Source organism: Taudactylus pleione, unplaced genomic scaffold, assembly GCF_031769625.1.
Source record: "Taudactylus pleione unplaced genomic scaffold, aTauple2 ptg000456l, whole genome shotgun sequence".
Taxonomy (NCBI): domain Eukaryota; kingdom Metazoa; phylum Chordata; class Amphibia; order Anura; family Myobatrachidae; genus Taudactylus; species Taudactylus pleione.
Window position 1 is genome coordinate 418,902 of NW_028284858.1, and position 15,258 is coordinate 434,159.

The 15,258-nt window shown below is 47.3% G+C and overlaps 1 protein-coding gene across 1 annotated transcript in view; it reads left to right on the top strand.

Moving 5' to 3' along the window:
* RNF213 (ring finger protein 213) overlaps positions 1-15,258 on the top strand; it is a 282,285-nt gene that overhangs the window by 66,811 nt on the left and 200,216 nt on the right. Inside the window, exons 14-16 of the mRNA XM_088448501.1 lie at positions 4,934-5,092; positions 13,007-13,096; positions 14,390-14,512. Of these exons, the coding sequence (XP_088304627.1) occupies positions 4,934-5,092; positions 13,007-13,096; positions 14,390-14,512 (372 nt within the window). The remainder of the gene's footprint in view (positions 1-4,933; positions 5,093-13,006; positions 13,097-14,389; positions 14,513-15,258) is intronic.

Here is a 15,258-nt window from a genome sequence, read left to right on the forward strand (position 1 = left end):
CACATACTTGGTGCCATCATGTCCGAAAGTGATTTTCCCCTCCGGCTACAGTGTACTATGTGTAAAGTACCGTTAGCAGAGGGGGAGGGTAGTGCGGAGGGCCTTTGCCGGCAGTGTTTGTCTATGGCGCAGCCTATTACGGTTATAGCACCAGTACAGGAGCCGCCCTGGGCTTGTTTCGCTCAGGCGCTTACAACCTTAGTGGGCCAGTTAGCTCCGCAACCCGCGTTTACGCCGATGGGTTTGTCCCAGCAGTCAGTGGTGTCGTCACCCATGCAGGGTTTCCCACGACAATTGGTGGTACCCCACAGTCTCCCTATTTCCCCGCTCCCGGTTTCTCAGGAGCCAGCGTAGGTTAACTCCCTGACGAGTTCTGTACAGCACTTGTCGGATGTGTTGCAAGGGGAGTCTGTGATGCGGCCACATAAACGGCCGGTGGCGTCTCTGTCGGCTCCTTATGAGGATGACGAGGGGACGTCTGATGATGGGGAGATTCTGGATCCTTACGATCAGGAACCTCTCCATACTAAGGACGCTGACGCTAAGTCCAAGGTATATATTCCTGGACTTATTCGGGCAGTCCGCACAGCCTTGGTGATTGAGGACGAAGTTCCCCCAGCGGCTAAATCCAAGTATGCCTTTTTTAAAGATGTGAAGGGCGATGCCACAGTCTTTCCTCTTTCGGGTCAATTAGTGGACCATTTAGAGGAGGCGTGGAAACAGCCTGGCAAAAGATACCAGCCGAAGAGGCGCCTGGCAGTGGCTTATCCGTTTGCGGATAATTATTTTGCAAAGTGGGAATCCCCTCCACAGGTGGATTCTCACGTGACCCGTCTTGTCCGTAGTGCCACAGTGCCATCCATGTCCTCCCTTAAGGATGCTACGGACCGCAAGGTGGAGATCTGCCTGAAGTCCGCTTATTCCCTTGCGGGGGGGGCAGCACGGCCGACTATGGCCATTTGCTGGGTTGCCAGAGCGATGGAGCGCTGGGCGGATTCATTAGAGGCATCTTTTGATTCAGACTGTGCGGCCGAACAGGCGGAGTTGATTGGTAATCTCCGTGATTCGGCCAATTAGATCAACGAGGTGGCCTTAGACATTAGTACTCTGGTGTCTAGAATTTCTTCAGCAGCGGTGGCTGCTCGTCGTACCTTGTGGCTGCGATCCTGGAAGGCGGACGCAGATTCCAAAAAGGGTTTGGAGGCGTTGCCATTTACCGGAGAAGTTCTATTCGGTCCGGATCTGGACAAGATTGTGGCCACGCTGGCGGCAGCCAAATCGGCTTGTCTCCCGTCGGCCGCTGCTCCTTCTGGTTCTGGACCATCGTCCTTTCGGTCATCTAGGGTCCAGGGCAGGCCCAAACCACAGTCTTTTCCTCGACAGGCTGGCCCTAAGAAATCGGCCAAGCCCCGGAAGCAGGCATGGAGTACCAGACGTCCGGCCCCTAATCCAGATGACAAGCCTGCGGCCTGACGGTCCGGGCCTCCCTTTGGGGGATCCCAAAGTGGGAGACCGCCTGCTGCAGTTCGCCCAGTGTTGGTCGGTCACTACGACAGACACTTGGGTTCTCGAGGTGGTCTCCCACGGGTACGCCCTCTCTTTCCGGCTCGATTCTTCACCACGGGTCTACCATCAGACCGGAACAATGCTACGGAGCTGCGGAAGGTATTGCACACTATGCTCCAGGCTGGAGTTATAGTGCCTGTTCCATTCTCCCAGAGGGGCCAGGGTTTCTATTCAAATCTTTTTTTGGTACAGAAACCCAATGGGTCGTATCGTCCGATTCTCAACCTCAAAGCTCTCAACAAGTCTTTGCGGGTACCGAAGTTTCGGATGGAGACCCTACGGTCCATCATTCTGGCGCTGGAACCTGGGGACTACATGGTGTCATTGGACATACAGGACGCTTACCTGCATGTCCCTATTCTTTTGCACCATCAACAGTTCCTCAGGTTTGCAATCCGCAGCGACCACTTCCAGTTTCGGGCGTTACCTTTTGGCCTGGCGACAGCACCACGTGTGTTCACCAAGGTGATGGCGGTCATGGCGGCTTCTCTGCGGCTGCAGGGAGTCCGCATGTTGCCGTACTTAGACGACCTTTTATTGGTGGCGGGATCTCCAGAGCTCCTTCTACGCCACTTGGACCTGACCATTGCGCTTCTGCAACGGCACGGCTTGCTAATCAACTGGCAGAAGTCCACTCTAATCCCGTCTTGGAGGATTCTGCACCTCGGAGCCTTATTGGACTCGGAACAGCAAAGGATCTTCGTGACGGGGGAAAAGATCTCTGCTTTACAGTCGAGGGTGCGCAGTTGTCTGCACAGCCGCCGGGTGTCTCTACACTCGGCGATGAGGTTACTGGGCTCCATGGTGTCGGTGTTCGACATGGTGGAATATGCCCAGTTTCACTCCAGACCTCTGCAGCACCTGATCCTGTCCAAGTGGAACAGGCTGCCTCAGTCTCTGAAGTCCCAGACGATTGTGCTCACCCCGGAGGTTCGCCTGTCCCTTGCCTGGTGGTTACAGACGACCCATCTCAGCAAGGGACGTCCGTTCTGGGTTCCAAATTGGGTCCTGATGACAACGGACGCCAGTCTTCGGGGCTGGGGACCAGTTTCGGGTCCACACTTGTTCCAGGGCAGGTGGACACCGGCAGAAGCGGCACTTCCAATAAATATCTTGGAACTCCGTGCGGTCTTCAATGCTCTCCAGCAGGCACATCGGGTTCTCCAGGGTCGTCCGGTGCAGGTCCTGTCGGACAACGCTACCACCGTGGCCTACATAAACAGGCAAGGAGGAACCCGAAGTCGGGCGGCTCTCGTAGAGGTGTCTCGGATCCTGGTATGGGCGGAGCGCAATCTTCCGGCCATATCAGCGGTCTTCATCCCGGGAGTGCTAAATTGGGAGGCGGACTTTCTAAGTCGCCAGGACGTTCATCCGGGGGAATGGTCCCTGCACCCGGACGTTTTTCAACTGCTGGTGGACAGGTGGGGTCTTCCAGAGATCGACCTCATGGCGTCCCGGCACAACAACAAGTTGCCGGTGTACGGGTCTCGCACAAGAGACGAAGAGGCGTCTCTGGTGGATGCTCTGTCCGTCCAGTGGACGTTCCGGTTCGCATACCTGTTTTGTCCGGTTTCCCTTCTTCCACGGGTAATCCGGAAATTCAAACAGGAAGGAGGGACGCTCCTGTTGATAGCTCCCGCGTGGCCCAGACGGCACTGGTTCTCAGACCTTCAGGGTCTGTCCGTGGACAGTCCTCTGCGGTTGCCGCTACGACTGGACCTTCTATTGCAGGGTCCTTGTCTTCACCCGGACCTGACTCGGCTGTCTTTGACGGCGTGGCTGTTAAGACGGCCATGTTGAGTTCCAGGGGGTTTTCCAGCTCTGTGGTGCGTACCATGTTGCGAGCTCGGAAACCGTTGTCCGCGAGGATATACCATCGCGTGTGGCATACGTTTTTCGTATGGTGTCGACTGAGAGGTTATGCACCGCGGGAGTTTCGTCTGTCTAGGATACTTGCCTTCCTACAAGCGGGAGTAGATCATGGGCTTCGCCTTGCCTCTTTGAAGGTACAGGTTTCGGCCCTGTCTGTCTGGTTTCACCGTAGGATTGCTACAATCCCGGATGTGCGCACCTTTATGCAAGGTGTTCTCCGCATTCAGCCGCCCTTTGTTCCACCTGTGGCGCCTTGGGATTTGGCTGTGGTCCTGAGGGCTCTTCAGGGACCGCCGTTTGAACCACTGGGCTCAGTGGACCTTAAATGGCTAACAGCTAAGACTGTTTTCCTTCTGGCCATAGCTTTAGCCAGACGTGTTTCTGATTTAGGGGCTCTCTCTTGTAGACCCCCTTTCTTGATTTTTCATGGGAACAGGGCAGTGCTCCGCACTCGGCCTGAATTTCATCCCAAAGTTGTTTCCCAGTTTCATGTTAATGAGGAAATTGTTGTTCCGGCCTTTAACTCACCTGGTCTTTCAGTGGGTGAGGCCACTTTGGATGTTGTGCGGGCCTTAAGGACTTATGTTGACCGCACTTCTTCGTTTAGGAAGTCGGACGCCTTGTTTGTCCTCTATGGCTTCCGTAAAAAGGTTGGCCTGCTTCAAAGCAAACTTTGGCAGCCTGGATCCGTATGGCTATTTCTGAAGCTTATCTTCAAGTAAGTCTGCCTTTTCCTCCTCCTTTGAAGGCTCATTCCACTAGGTCTGTGGGTCCTTCGTGGGCAGCTCGACGTGGTGCCTCTGCAGTCCAGATCTGCAAGGCTGCTACGTGGTCCTCTGTCCATACCTTCGTGAGGTATTACAGGTTTGACACCTTCGCCTCTCGGGATGCTTCCTTTGGGCGGCGGATTCTCCTTTCTGCACAGGAGCGTCCCCACCCTTAAAGGATACTTCTTTGGGACATCCCCAAGGTATCCTGTGGATACCCTATGGACCCTGAAGTAGAAAATATGAGATATGGTAAGAACTTACCCTTGTTATCGCTATTTCTACGAAGTCCATAGGGTTCCACAGGACTCCCGCCCTGTCGCACCTACGCTGCAGATGGGCTTTGCTCTGGTTACCGGTTTTTCCGTCTCCCTCTGGTGAGAATGTGATTCTTGAGTGTTTCCAGATCTTTTTTCTCTCTCTTCCTTCTCCTCCTCCGGCCTATGGCTTGATAACTAACTGAGGTGCCTTGGCTCGGGGGCGGGGTATAGGAGGGGGACCCTAGTGCATCCTGGGAGGCTGAAAGCTTAACTCTATGGTGCCCGATGACTGACGTCACACCTTTACCCCAAGGTATCCTGTGGAACCCTATGGACTTCGTAGAAATAGAGATAACCAGGGTAAGTTCTTACCATATCTCATATTATTTTATCCTATGTTTTTGCATGAACGTGTTAAAATCTCCAACAGATAATGTGATTATTTCCCTATATTTTCTCTTTATTTAGCATGGGAGCTCAGTTGATATGCCAGAAGCTGAATTACAGCCATCTGTGGGAGACAGAGTTTTGGATGAAGCATTGATGATGACAACAAAATGGCTTGAAAATGTCTACGGCCACAAACTTAATTTTGATTACTATGGTAGATTTCGTGATGAACTCATGGTAAATATCTATTGAATTCTAAAATTCTGCCATTCCACAACTTCAACTTAAAGTTAAAAAGAGATATTCTTGTATAAAGAGCAAATGCCAGAAAGATCTGTTATACAATTCATTGATAGATCCACACAATGATGCGCCAGGTAGAAGGAGAGAACTGGCAATGGTGAATCATTAAACGGAGGCTACCCCCTATACTGTATGTCCGCCACATTATACTATTATGAGAAGGAATTAAAAGGCAGCAACTCACGATGAACCAGCAGTCATGTACTACTATATGTGTATGCTAGTAATTTACTGCTACATGTATGATCATCATGGCCATAGCTATTTCTTTGATTATTGGTATGGGTCTGGCCCATAACTTTTGGCACTTCAGTGTACAGATGTGGCCTTATACATCATTGCTGCAGTCACGCTAAAAAGCCCACTTCAACGTGCCAGGTCCCGTGAGACTCTGCTAGCGCCTTGCGTCTTTTTTTGCTGAAAGTGTGTCTGAATCGCAATGCAATTAGGACACGATATGCGATACCTGTATATCTGTGTGCACTTGAGCTCTGAATCTGTATACAACATCAGGGGCGTATCTACCCATTGGCCAGGATGGCACTCGCCAGGGGCGCAGGCCAATGGGGGGGCGCAGTCCGGCAGTGCCACCAGTAGCTAATGGGTGGACTCCCCCAGGGGCTTGAACTAGTGCCCCGGGCCCCACAAGTGTAGGGCAGACCGCAGTGAGAGCGGTCTGCCCTACACAGTAACAAACACGCTGTTTGTTATAGCAGCCAGCCAATGAGAGTCAGACAGGCTTGCTTAGTGAAGTCTCATAGTCAAGACTACAGTATCTGTGGAAACAATGTGATAATGAGTGATGATAATAAACAATGGCAGATGAAATATAAATATAAAAATTGGTACATTTATTCATATATTATAATAAAACGATGGTTCTAAATTGAGGAGACCATCATAGGTATAAGTGATGAATAACATGCATATACAAAAAACTCAACAAAATACACGACAGTGAATGGGTATTGAATCAGTAATAAGTCCAAGTGAAAAAAATGCACGTGTGTTCAAAAATGAACGGATTGAAAAAGCACACTGGAACACTGTATAACTGATGACCTAACCTGCTAACGCGTTTCCCTGTATCCTACAGCTTCGTTTTTAGCCTCTGACGAAGCTGTAGGATACAGGTAAACACGTTAGGCACTCATTGCACACAGAACCTGAAAAATTTCTTCAACCTGCACTTTATGGAATACTGGGAAAATCACTGAGTGAGCCATTTGTCCTATTTCCATCCTGCCCAAAGGACACAGGATGTATAGGAACCCTCCAGTGGATCGCACCAAGTTGCTTTATTTTCCGGATACCGAGGGATACCACCTGTGAAAAGGCATCTTATCTACAGATTGGACACCATTCACGGCTTCACCCACCTGCAGGACACAGGATATGGAACCCTCCAGTGGATCGCACCAAGTTGCTATATCCTCCGGATACTGAGGGATACCACCTGTGAAAAGGCATCTTATCTACAGATTGGACACAACATCACCTACCTGCAGGTTAGGTAATCAGTTATACAGTGTTCCAGTGTGCTTTTTCAATCCGTTCATTTTTGAACACACGTGCATTTTTTTCACTTGGACTTATTACTCATTCAATATCCCTTCACTGTCGTTCATTTTGTTGAGTTTTTTGTATATGCATGTTATTCCTCACTTATACCTATGATGGTCTCCTCAATTTAGACCTATCGTTTTATCATAATATATGAATAAATGTACCAATTTTTATATATATATTTCATCTGCCATTGTTTATTATTATCACTCATTATCACATTGTTGTGAGAGTTTCAATTTCAACATTATAGATTGCGCTATTTTCACACCTTTCCACTATACGTACATCAGATGACCTCTGATTTTTTAGATAGCTGCATCTTCACTCATTTTTTCACATCACTTCATTATATTTTGCATTTTGCACATTTCTAAGTGACTTAGCGCATTTCCCCCCTTTTTCCTTTTCATTTAAGACTAAAGTGTCTCCCAGATAGGATGTAAGAAGAAATTGGATTTTCTTCAGGTTCCATAGAGTCCGCAGGAACTACCTTGGGATATATAGTTGGACAGCGTCCAATGCACCAAACAGCAAAGCTTCGGTGCACTGGTCCTCCTCCCTATATACCCCGCCCCCAGCCACAGGCATTCAGTTGTTTTGTTTGGTGCGCGGCAAGATGCACCTCTTATAACAGCGGGACTGCTAGGCAGTCCTAAGCTTTTTTCTTTTATGTTTTACCTGAAGGTTTATCTTCGGAAAGTTTAGTGGTGTTAGCGCTAATAAAATGACGCTCTACTGCGGCTTCATCTACCTCCGCCGACGCAGAAAAAACAGTATCGCTGTAACCCCTGACGTTCTCGGCAGACCTCAGCATGGCTTAGCTGACGGCCTAAAGACCCGGAGATCCGGGACTGCAGTCGGGTAACGGAGATGTCAGGTAAGGATTCCTCTCAGGGAAAAATGCGCAAAGCAGTCCCTAGCCTCTGGTGTTGAGACGCGCCAGAGGCCGCTGTGGGTAAAAGACGCTCGGTGAGTCCTCACTAAGGCCGCCGGGACCATATTGTCCTGCCGGGGACGGGTGGTAAAGCACACTAGAGCGCACTAGTCAACGTCTTATTACTTTGTAGTGCAGTGTATCTATGCGGCGTCAAAATCGCAGCTTGGGGGAGATAAGGCGCTCCCCCGGCTGCCCCTCCCCCCAGATGCTAACTTCCGGGTACGGATTCCCGCGTCTGGTATAAAGGACCACCTCATGTGTGAGACGTGCGCAGTTCAGCGTCTGTCTACGGCTGCAGCAGTTGGTCTCAGATGTTTGGTCTGTCTCTCTATGTACATCTCCCTTTGGGTTTGGCATATAGCGTACTTTGTGTCCTACCATCCCCCACCAGGGGCCGGTCAGTTGATTGAGTACATATTGCTGTAGCAATTCCGTGTCTTTTTGCATTTTATGTGACTGTATGCCAGCTGCTGTGTGTACACTGCCTATGTTTTCAAAGAACTGTCAGGTACTGCTATCACTGTGTTTTCACCTTGTCCATCTGAGGTGGGGTGTGTCACTGATAGTGTAAGTCACATTGCATTTAGACTTGCATAGATTCCATATCTTATACATTTAATTATGTCAGAAGATAAGGATGAGAGTCCTCTGGTGCTTCTATCCTGTAAATCCTGTGCCACAGGCTTGTCTGAGCAGCATGTTAATCTCGATGGATTCTGTAAAAACTGTACCAAGAGACAGTTACCTAGTACATCAGGTTCACCTGCAACAGCACCTGAGCACCTGAGGTCCTGTCCTATGTGATAGGCAAGGCCACGGAGGTACGGGCTCCAGCTGCAGGGATACCTTAGGCTATGGGGTACCCACAGCATATACATCGATTTGTATTTATCCTATCCCGACATAAATATTAGAGCGTAGTGTGTTAAAATATTTTTGATCCATCAAGAGAGCAGCAGTTCCTTCTCGACCAGATACAAGAGGCAACTGTGTACTTGGGGGAAGCAGGTATTGATGCAGGCATCATGACATCTAGGATCTCGGCTAACTCGGTGGCAGCCCGGAGAACCCTTTGGTTAAGGAACTGGAAGGCAGATGGGGTCTACATAGGCACTGGAATCTTTATCTTTCACCGGCAAGGTGCTGTTCCGTCCAGGATTGGATGATATCATGACTTCGTTGGCTACTCCAAAGTCGGCAAAGTTACCATCTACATCGACTGAAGGCAGTTGTCATCCCAATCCTTTCGCCCACAAAATAAGACGAAAAAACAGTCTTCGGCCAGACTGGGTCAGTCCCATAGGGGTCCACCCAGAAAATCTTGGTCATCCAAGCGCCCAGCATCCAAGTCAGATGGTAAGCCCTCTGTTTGATGAGGTGGGCCTCCCCCTGGAGGATGTCGGGGTTGGAGGCTGACTATTACAGTTCTCCCAGGTTTGGCATCAGATAACTACGGATGCCTGGGTGCGAGAGCTGGTGGCTCACAGTTATGCCATAACATTCCGAAGGCGTTCCCCTCAGAGGTTTGTGGTTACAAATCGTCCGGCGGACCCAGTCAGAGTCTCGGCCTACCTGGAATCTGTAGGGGCCCTCATAAACTCAGGAGTCATAGTCCCAGTTCCTGTGAAGCAACAGGGAAGGGCTTACTACTCAAATTTATTTCTGATCTTAAAACCCAATGCGTTGCACCGCCCTATCCTGAACCTAAAATCTTTCAACAGGTTTGTCAAGATACCGAAGTTCCACATGGAGACTCTAAGGTCGATCATGCTGGCTATGGAGCAGGGGGACTTCATGGTCTCATTGGACATTCAGGATTCATATCTGCATGTCCAATTGCAGAATCTCACCAGACCTTTCTCAGGTTTGCAGTGGGTCAGCAACAATTTCAATTTCAGGCTTTACCCTTTAATCTAGCCACAGCCCCTCAGATATTTACAAAGGTAATGGCAGTCATGACGGCTCATCTCAGACGACAAGGAGTCAGTATACTGCCATATCTGGACGACCTCCTGATTCTGGACCAGTCTCAGGAGATGTTGCAATGCCATCTACGAATGACTATTGTTTATTTACAGGAGCACGGCTGGGTGATCAACTGGAAGAAGTCTTCCCTGTCACCGACTCAGTAGATGGTGCACTTGGGGGCATGGCTGGACTCTCTGCAGCAGAGGATCTTTCTGCCGGAGGACAAGATTGTGGCACTACAGTCTTGGGTGCACAATCTGTGAAGGAAGCAGGTAGTGTCAGTCCACTTTGCTATGCAGGTTCTGGGATCCATTATAGCCAAATTCGACATGATGGTTTATGTTCAGTTCCACTCCAGGACCCTACAGCTGTGGATCCTGGCCCAATGGGATGGTCAGCATCATCAGATAAAGAGTCAGATGATCCATGTCTCAACAGAGGTTCGACTCTCCCTGGCCTGGTGGCTGGACAAGACTCACTTTGACAGGGGTCGTCCGATATGGGTCCCGGAGTGGGTACTCCTCACTACAGTCACAAGTCTAAGAGGATGAGGAGCAGTGGTCGGTCAGCACATCTTTCAGGGAAGGTGGACAGACCAAGAAAGCCATTTACCGATAAATATACTGGAGCTTCGGGCAGTGCACAAGGCACTGCTGTTGGCGTAGGACCTTCTTCAGGGCAGGCCGGTCCAGATTCAGTCCGACAATGCGACTGCAGTGGTATACATAAGCCATCAAGGAGGCACACGAAGTTTGGCATCCATGAAGGAGGTGGCAGAGATTCTGCTATGGGCAGAGAACCATCTTCCTTTGATCTCGGCAATTTTTATCCCTGGTGTGGTCAACTGGGAAGCGGACTTCCTAAGTCACCAGGACATACATGTCGGAGAATGGGCCCTTCATCCAGAGGTGTTTTAAATCCTATTGGACAGGTGGGGGTTACCAGACGTAGACTTTATGGCGCCACATCACAACCACAAGGTCCCCAGGTACGGGTCCAGACAAGGGACCCCTCAGCAGCCTTCGTGGTTGCTCTTGCAGAGAGGTAGAACTTCAGGTTGGCATACCTGTTTCCTCCAATCTCCCTCCTCCCAAGCGTGGTCAGAAAATTCAAGTAGAAGGGCAGCAAGATGATTCTAATAGCTCCTGCCTGGCCCAGGAGCCATTGGTTTGCAGATCTGATATGTCTATCAATAGACAGTCCGTTTCCACTGCCTCTAAGGCAGGACCTGTTAATACAAGGTCCATGTCTTTACCAGGATTTACCTTGACTGGCTTTGACGGCTTGGCTCTTGAGTCTTCCATGTTAAAGGCCAGGGGGTTTTCTACATCAGTGATACAGACGATGCTAAGAGCGAGGAAACCTGCTTCAGCTCGTATCTATCAGAGGATTTGACAGTAATTTTTTCTGTGGTGTCACAACAGAAGATATGACCCTAAGATATTCAAGGTGGCCAGGTTACTGGGTTTTCTCAAAGGCTGGATTAGACTTAGGTCTGCACCTGACTTCCTTGAGAGTCCAAGTTTGGGGTTTGACTGTTTAGTTACAGCGCAAGATTGCTCCTTTGCCAGATGTTAGAACATTCATGCAGGGAGTACTGCGAATACAACCTCCATTCCTCTCACCGGTAGCACCGTGTGATTTGTCTTTGGTTCTCAGGGCACTGAAGACGCATCCCTTTGAATCTTTGGATAAGGTGGACTTGAGATGGCTGACGGCAAAGACTCTCTTTCTCCTGGCTATCTCTTCAGTTCGCAGAGTGTCTTACCTGGCATCTCTGTCATGTCGCTCTCTCTATTTGGTGTTCCATCGGAATAGAGGGGTCCTCCGTACCAAGGCGGGCTACCTTCCGAAGGTGGTTTCCCGTTTTCATATTAATGAGGAGATCATAGTCCCGGCCTTTCAGTCTTCAGACCTGTCTACAGGTGAAGCTTCCCTTGATGTGGTTCGAGCCCTCAGGATTTATGTGTATTGGACCAAGATTATCAGGAAAACAGATTCTCTATTTGTGTAGTATGGATTCCACAAAAGATGTTGGCCAGCAAACAAACAAACTTTGTCTCGCTGGCTCCGTATGACCATCTCCCAGGTCTATATTCAGACTAATCTCCCTGTTCCTAACAAGATGACAGCCCATTCCACTCGGTCTGTCGGACCATCGTGGGGGGCGTAAGACAGGGCGCCTCTGCTGAACAGCTCTGCAAGGCAGCTACCTTGTCTTCCATGAATACGTTCATAAAGTTTTATGCTTTTGATAGGTATGCCTCCAGGATGCTTCATTTGGGCGGCGGATTCTCCAATCTTTCAGGAGCATCTCCATCCCTAATGAAACTGCTTTAGGACGTCCCAAGGTAGTTCCTGTGGACCCTATGTAACCCGAAGAAGAAATACAGAATTATGGTATAACATACCTTTAGATTATTCTTTTTTTTCGAGGTCCATAGAGTCCACAGGACACCCACCCTGACGCTCCTGGCCTCAGATAGACCTGTTCTTAAAGCTTTATATCACAGATTCCCTCTTCACTTGTTGAGTGTTTCTTTGTGAAATGTTTCTTCCTTCTCCATTCTCCGTCTCTTGCGCAAGGCTTAGTCACGGGTTATATAGGGAGGAGGACCAGTGCATGCTGGGAGCTACAAAGCTTGGCTGTTTGGTGCATTGGACGCTGTCCAAATATATATCCCAAGGTAGTTCCTGTGGACCCTATGGACCTCGAGGAAAAAGAATTATCTAAAGGTACGTTATACCATAATTCTGTATTTTATATTCGCATAAAATCCCTTCCTTGTAATGCATCTGGGGGACACTGATCCCTCCTGGATGTTTATGTTTTCTGGTTGTTTCTTGTTAAATAGTAATGGCTGTTCTTCCTCCATATGGCTTGATTATGCCTGAGGTTAGGTGGAGGTAGGAGGGGTTATATAGAGGCTGTTAGGAGGCAGAGCTTAACAGCTTAACGTTTGAGTGCATATATTCCTGTACCAGCCCACTAACCAATAGTCAAGGCTACAGTGTCTCACAGGTGGATAATGAGGAAGGGATTCTACGTTAATAGAAAAATCCAATTATCTCTACAGCACTGTAAAATGGGTTACATACTTTAGAAACGCAGATTATTGTCATTAGGCACTAGACAAAAATACGTACTATGTTAGCTGTAGTGCTTGAAGGAAAAAGCGTCACTTCAACGAGCACCCACCGTTATCTTAAACCTGTCACATAAGAAACTTGTCTGTGGAATTATGTAAAGGAATTTTTTTGTACAATTTTTTTTTCCCTTTTTTATAGTCAAGATATACCATGGTATTTTACAAAAAAAAATCCTATGTACTGTAAATCCAGTGTGTAATCTTTATTTATTTTTTGTAAATTAGGCTTGGGATCAGATACTTAATGTTGGTAAAAACATGGCTCAGAAGTGGAGGGATACTCTTCTCCCAATTTTACTCAGGAAAATTACACAGGTAACTGATAAATAAAACTTAATACAAAAGTATTAACAAACAGTAAGGGATCTGTCATACATAAATTAAGTATATATATATATAACATGCAAACGTTTGTGTGATTTTCTATTTACTTTGCTTTGTTGTTGCTGAGTGCAAGCTATTGCTCACTATTGCAAGAGGTATAAAAAATACCAAAGTGGCGCTACCGCGGGATGAAGTTCTTGACCCTGTTGCGAGCAGCTGTATGGAAAGGAGGATAATCAGTCCTCACAAGCAAATATAGAAACAAGAATAGATATATACTGCGCTCTGCTAAACGGGGTACAGTTATTCAAGTAATAAATTTATTCCATGTACATAATAGCAACACACACAATGAATGAATGAACACAATAAAATACCATTCAATAAAAAATAGATAAATGATAAATTACAAGGACACATATTTAAGGCTCCCTAATCCACGTATCTGGGATTATTGCTTTTCAAGTGGAATTAAGTGACATTTATATCATTTTAAATTTATCATTTATTTATTTTTTATTGAATGGTATTTTATTGTGTTCATTCATTCATTGTGTGTGTTGCTATTATTTACATGAAATAAATTTATCACTTGAATAACTGTACCCCGTTTAGCAGGGCGCAGTATATATCTATTCTTGTCACTATTATTACTACAGTTTCCTTAAATGGAATAACGCCTAGAAAATCTGCTGTGGATAGGAAAATATCTTAATCAAGTTCACAAATGTATCTAATTATAGATTTTTCTGAGAAGATCCTGAAACTTTTACTTATAAAGTTGTGAATGTAATCCAACTTGTATTTTAGGTGTAGTGTGACCTCCATCTTTTGTGTTAGTTTTGGGCTTCCTTAGCCATGTGATTGTCTAATGGTGCATACACACGGTCAGATTTTTCTTCAGATCTGAACGATAACGATTTAAAAAATCGTTCATATCTGAAGGAAAATCTGCCATGTCTGAACGATGATCGATGCGCGTTCCCGATGGTCAGATAACGATATCTGACATCTGATGTGTTTGCAGTCAGTTTTGGATGATTTCAGTCATTTTAATACAGTCAAAAATTGTTCAGTCGTTCAAATAGTTCAATCATTCATCTGACACATCTGACCGTGTGTATGCTCCATAAGACATGATATTATTAAGAATTTTATAAAGAAACTTCAGTTAAAGTTTTTACCAATTTTTTTTATCTGAATATTATTACTATTTTATTCAGTTGACTCTTAAACAACTCCAATGTTCCTGCTAATTCATGTAATGTATTGTTCTTCCAACAGGAAGAACCAATTAAGCAGATCTTAATTTATTGTAAAGAACAATACCAGTTTCAGAAGCTGCACCCGTCCATAAGTAAATGCTTTGAGGATTGTGCTATTGAAGCAGTGCATTTGGCTTGCCAGGTAAATCTGTTCATATTTCCTATAACTATTATCTTTTTAATGATGTTCCTCATTCTCTTAATGGTTTTGCGCCATATAGCATGAGATGCTTGGCGCGACTTAGACCCTTCGCCACGGGTAGTGATACCCATATTTTTGTACTTTTCCCAAATTTTGCTACTTATTCGCATCATAGCTCCATACAAAGCCGCTTATAGTATGCTAGGCTCACTGGATTAGTACTTTTGTTGCAAAGGATTTGATGTAAAGTCACAGATGAAGTATGACGAGAGGCATGGCACAGGTCACTTGTATTGGACCTCTGTCTTTTTGCCTTTATACCTAGATTAGCCACTGAGTCGCACACAGAAGCAAATGAAATGCCAGAGGCGGGATGTAGTTAGGTCTCAATCCCGGGAAGGGCTTTAACATAGGTGTCGAAATACCGACACCTATGTTAATCCTGACGCTGAAGACGCCAGCCCGCACGAAGGTAAGTCTTGGGCACCCTTAGCGTTAGCCACGGGGTGGGGGGGTTAGGATTAGGGACTCTAGTGGTGCTAGGTTTAGGTTTGGGGGGGGGAGATTAGAGTTAGGCACCCCTAAAGGGGATGGTTAGGGTTAAGCACCACCGGGGGGAAGTTAGTTTTAGGCACCCCCCCGGGAGGGTTAGGTTGAGGGTGCGGGTAGGGGGTTTAGGTTTAGACATCCCAGGGAGGAGGTTAGGGTTAGGCACTTGGGGGGGGGGGGGGTTAGGGTTAGGCACC